Consider the following 4,597-nt stretch of genomic DNA (forward strand, 5'->3'; position numbering starts at 1 on the left):
TTCCCCGGATTCCTTTCTACAGCTGCATCTGAGCTGAAGAGTTACTAACACAGAGGGCACTGAGCAATGGCTTTCTACCCCAGAGAATATGCCCAGCATCTTACATCCACTGAGTCAAATCATTGCAATAACCCACAGTGCTGATAGAATTCCCAGCCCACTGCACAGACCAGGGACCTAAAACCAGAGAAGAAGTCATTTCTTCAAGGTTCCAGCACCAATGGAGGCTCTGGAGGGTCTTGTTAAGCCCGGGATTCTAAGGGAAGAGTGGCTGCCCCTATCTTGTGCCCCCCAAAGAAGCCCGTGTCCCCATGCAGCCTGGGTTTCCAGCCCAGCCCCTGTGTAGGAGGGACAGTGTGTGAAAAATGCGGGAGCACCTTGCATTGGGAGGGCTGGGACAAGGTGGGTCGGGGGGAGGACCAAGTCGCAGACTACTGATGCCTGACCAGCCGGGCAAGTCGCTCAGTCCCATCCCCAGTGAGGGCAGCACTTAAACAATGTCGCTGTAGTTGGTGCCGGACTGAATATACACATGGGCATGCCCTTTGGGTGATTTTATCTTGACTTGTTCTATGTTAAGTGTCCTGTTAAGTGTTCTTTCTATAAAATAGGGTCATATTCTCATTTTCACTGATGGTCCTGACACCTTCATCTACTTAAAGTTGATGTGAAGCAGGTGGAACATGCAGACAAGACCCTCTCCCCAGCCCATCCACAGCCTGAGTTTCGGAGCGGCGGGCAGGCATTCCACATGTGAGGTGCATGCAGTCCATTGTGCGTGCTGTGGAGCAGGGCTTCCCTGTCACCTCCCTGCTATTCGGGTCCTGCCAGAATGCTCTTGTTTGTCACCAGTGAAATCTGATTTATTAGAGACTTGGGAATTTGAGCCATTAATGTAGTACGTTTGCAGGCTTGAAATGTGCTTGCTTCCTACTTGCCACCAATAGTGTCTTTTTCAGCTAGGTCCCATCAGCTTTAGTTCTCATCCAGGCTGAGTGGCTTTGGGGATTGTGAATGTGCAAGAGCTGGCCCAAGTATGAGAGGAAGGGCTGCTGGGAAAGAGCTCAGCTCTGGACCCTGAGCTTCAGTCGTGCTGGGCCTGGCTTGGGCAGAGCAGGCACCTGTGCATTTCTGTGAATCATTTGCAGTTAGTTAGGAACTCACTGTACTAGTAGGAAGACACGTAATACAACCAAGGTCATATGGCTCTGTCCCAGTAGCAGGCTGGAGTGCTTACCTCAGCGGCACCTATATCAACAGCCGGGTAGGTGGGGCAGGTTCATACTACCTTCTTGACAATAGGAGAAAGCTGGACCTTTTGGTCTCAGAGGATTGATTGGAACCTTGCCCAGGCTGCCTCTGTGTGCCTTCCTCCTGTGTTCCCTTTCATCCAAAATTAACTGATTCACTGCGCTGATGGATCTTTCTTTCCATTGACACTAAACGGTGCTTGAACCATTAGTTGTGCTGGACCCTCCTCTGCTTGCAAATAAAGGCAGGAATGAACCTCTTGCCCAAAAGGAAAAAGTTTGTACAGAGAAAGAAAGAGAGGGCGTCCTCTGCACAGGGCACAGAGGGAGTGAGTGCAGCAGACAGAGCAGAGAGCTGGAGAAACAGAGCCAGGTTGCGTCCAGCCCTGTCCCACTTAATAGCTGGGTAAGCCTGAGGAAAATGCTTAATCTCTCTGTGCCCCAGGTTCCCTGTGGATAAAAGGTGATGTTAGGGCTGATCCTGCAGGGTTGTTGAATGGATTTTTTCATACTGTATTATAATTTCTACTGAGTATAAAGCACCTTGCTCAGGTCTCAACCTCCCTACAGTGACAGGAACTTGAGGAGTTCACTCACCAGAGCCGGGCCCTCAGCAGACTGTCGTGCTCCGGCCCTTGAGCCCACGTGGAAAGCTGTTCCTGGTGTGGGGCTGCTGGAGTTCAGTGGGCAGCAGTCCTGAGCTGTGCCTTCTCTTTCCCACGCCCAGGGCCTGGAGGAGATCTCTGGCTACATGAAGTCGAGCCGCTTCCTTCCAAAGCCTCTGTTTTCAAAGATGGCCCACTGGGGCGACAAGTAGGAGCCTGCAATGCCGGGATGAGAGGAGGATGGACCGTGGCCCTGTCTCTGCCCTGCAGCACAGCCTGCTCCTGCATCCACGCCTCGCTTTCTCATTCCTCTGCCCTTGCTACTCCCTTGTCCTCTGCAAGGCCTTGTCAGCTCCCTTTTCCTACCCAGCCCTTCCCCCGGTCCAGACTCTTAAGTGTCTCCTCCCACTTTTCATTTTGGAAGTCCCCATGTCCCTTCCTTGTGCCTGACCTGAAGTAGCCAGACAGTTCTTCTGATGTGAGGAGGCTGCCTGACTCCGTGTTCCACCTGGCTGGTGTGGATCCCGGCGTGCGGGCCTTGTTCCCTGTTGTGTTGGGTGCCCCAGCTGTGTGTGATCCTCAATAAAGCCTGAAAAACAATTGTTCCGAATTCTTTCTTACTCCTCTTGTTCCCTGGACTCACAGCTGTCACTGTTACTTTCAGGGCATTGTCCTCTGACTTTAATAGTAGCGGGTTCCCAGGGTAAGTAGGATTTGGAGACTTTTTGGTTCCAATTCTGATATCCACAGAGCAGAAAACCCCAGGAGGCTCTGTAGAGAATAAAGGGACCGTGTTCTGGGCCTGCACCTCTCATGTCCTTCTGTAGCATTCCGGAGCCTGTGTGGTGATGCAGGGCTGCATGTCTTAGTCAGTAGAGCCAAGGGTGAGGAGAGTCCCCATCTGTCACAGAGCGCACTGATGCAGCCTCTGAGCTCCCACCTCACTTGCAGGGCACGTGGTTGTCTGACTTAACCCAGATGAGATGAGCTCTGCCTGTCCTCCACCCCTACTCCTCTCCTTACCCTGGGGAGTTAATACCTTTATGAATATTTGATAAAGGTGAGCTCACACCATGTAATCCACAGTGCTACACAGTTCCCCATATTTTGTCCTTACTGCCTATGCACTTGCTCACTAATTTTTTTTTTTTGCCCATTAATTCTTTTCTTGCACTTTAATTTTTAAATCCCTTTCATTCCTAAGTTCTACCCACCTGTTTTTTATATCCACTCTGCTTTGTAAACATTTAAACAAGATGGTCTTCTGCCATAAAGTATAGTATTCTTCTGAAGGGTATTGGATAGTCCCAAGAAAGAGGATGATTTCAAAGGCCATTTGGAGCACCCTGTCATACCCAGAGCAGAAGTGAATCAGGAGCTAGAACCAGGCCAGAATTGAGAGACCTGCCCACCCAAGTGTCTCATCTTGGTCCCATCCAGACGAAGATGTGGTCCTGTCCAGAGTCCTCCACTGTCTACTCTCGACACCCTCCTGCCTTGCCTTGGAAGCAGGAGATGCATCTTGCCCTTTGGAGCCCCAGTCTTCCACCTTAGCTCATACTCTAGCTACACTCACTGCACCCACAGGCCCCGGGCTGGTCAGCAAGACACTCATGATGTATTGTATCATATTGTTTTTGGAACAATGCATACCTCATCCCCACTGTGTTTGGTTGCTGGATTTATTTATTACTGGAGTTTAGGAGAAAACCCCAGTTTGCGACATTCCAACACGGGTCACAAAACGTCCAGTCAAAAAAGGAGCCACGATTGAGGGTAGCAAAGAGCTGTAATCAGTGTGGCTTTGCCACTGGCAAGGACAGATAAAGAAGTTCAGGGGCTGCCTTTGTAAAGACTGACAGAAATGTTGAGATGTTCTAGAAAAGGACACCAAAGGCAAGGGTTGGAATTTGCAGGGCTGAGGGTTTGCATACCGGCAGAGTGGGTAACACTGGTAAGGGTGATCATTATCTCAGGACTGGTTCTGCAGCTAGTTCTCATCAGTTCCTTATGATCCAAGGGCACAGTCTGGGTCCCATAAGATGACTGTTCCTCCTTAGGTCAGGATTAGGGGGTCAGCCTCCAATCAGTGGTAGTGTTATAGGTAGCTGATTTAGATAGAAATATGAAAATTATTATAGAAAGTCAGACAGGGTCAGGCCCTCGAAGGATCCATTGAGGAAGATGAGATACCTTGCAACTATGGGGGACAGAGACACTTCCAGCTGTGATTAAAAGATTAAACAGATGTGCCCACATACTTTCCTAGGGATAGAACTCAGGGATTGATATTCTAAATAGGTAGCATTCACCTTAAAAAAGTCAGGAAGAGTCACTAGCCCAACCTTCTACAGGAAAAGCCCCTGTTCTTAATTCATACCTGCTTGCTATATGACCCACTTCCCCATTTGATCCCAAGTTAATCAATTTTACCTGAACAATTATAGTTGTAATCCTATTGGATGATAGTTTTGTCCTACATCATACTCACCTAGCGAGTTCCCATGTTTCCCACCTTGGACCTGCCTCACTTGTGGTTTTGCTCTATAAAAGTCTCTAGAAAAGACAGATTCCTGGCTAACCCACTGGGATCCCGATCTGTCCCTCTGTTGGACAGAAGCTTTCTTTCCCTCAATCAATATATTCTGCTCTTCAACTCTGTTGTTCCTAAAATTCATTGATTTTAGAGAACAAGAACTCATCCCAGATATCATTCAGGTTGGGACTTTCTACCCCCTATAT

The 4,597-nt window shown here is 49.0% G+C and overlaps 1 protein-coding gene across 1 annotated transcript in view; it reads left to right on the forward strand.

Annotated features, from left to right (window-relative positions):
• LOC102018969 (glutathione S-transferase B-like) overlaps positions 1-2,456 on the forward strand; it is a gene marked incomplete in the record, with an annotated part of 5,876 nt that extends 3,420 nt beyond the window's left edge. Inside the window, 1 exon segment of the mRNA XM_013516462.1 lies at positions 1,978-2,456. Within this exon segment, the coding sequence (XP_013371916.1) occupies positions 1,978-2,067 (90 nt within the window).
• Between the last annotated feature and the right edge of the window lie 2,141 nt (positions 2,457-4,597).

Source organism: Chinchilla lanigera, unplaced genomic scaffold, assembly GCF_000276665.1.
Source record: "Chinchilla lanigera isolate Chin_1 unplaced genomic scaffold, ChiLan1.0 scaffold00034, whole genome shotgun sequence".
NCBI classification, from domain to species: Eukaryota; Metazoa; Chordata; class Mammalia; order Rodentia; family Chinchillidae; genus Chinchilla; species Chinchilla lanigera.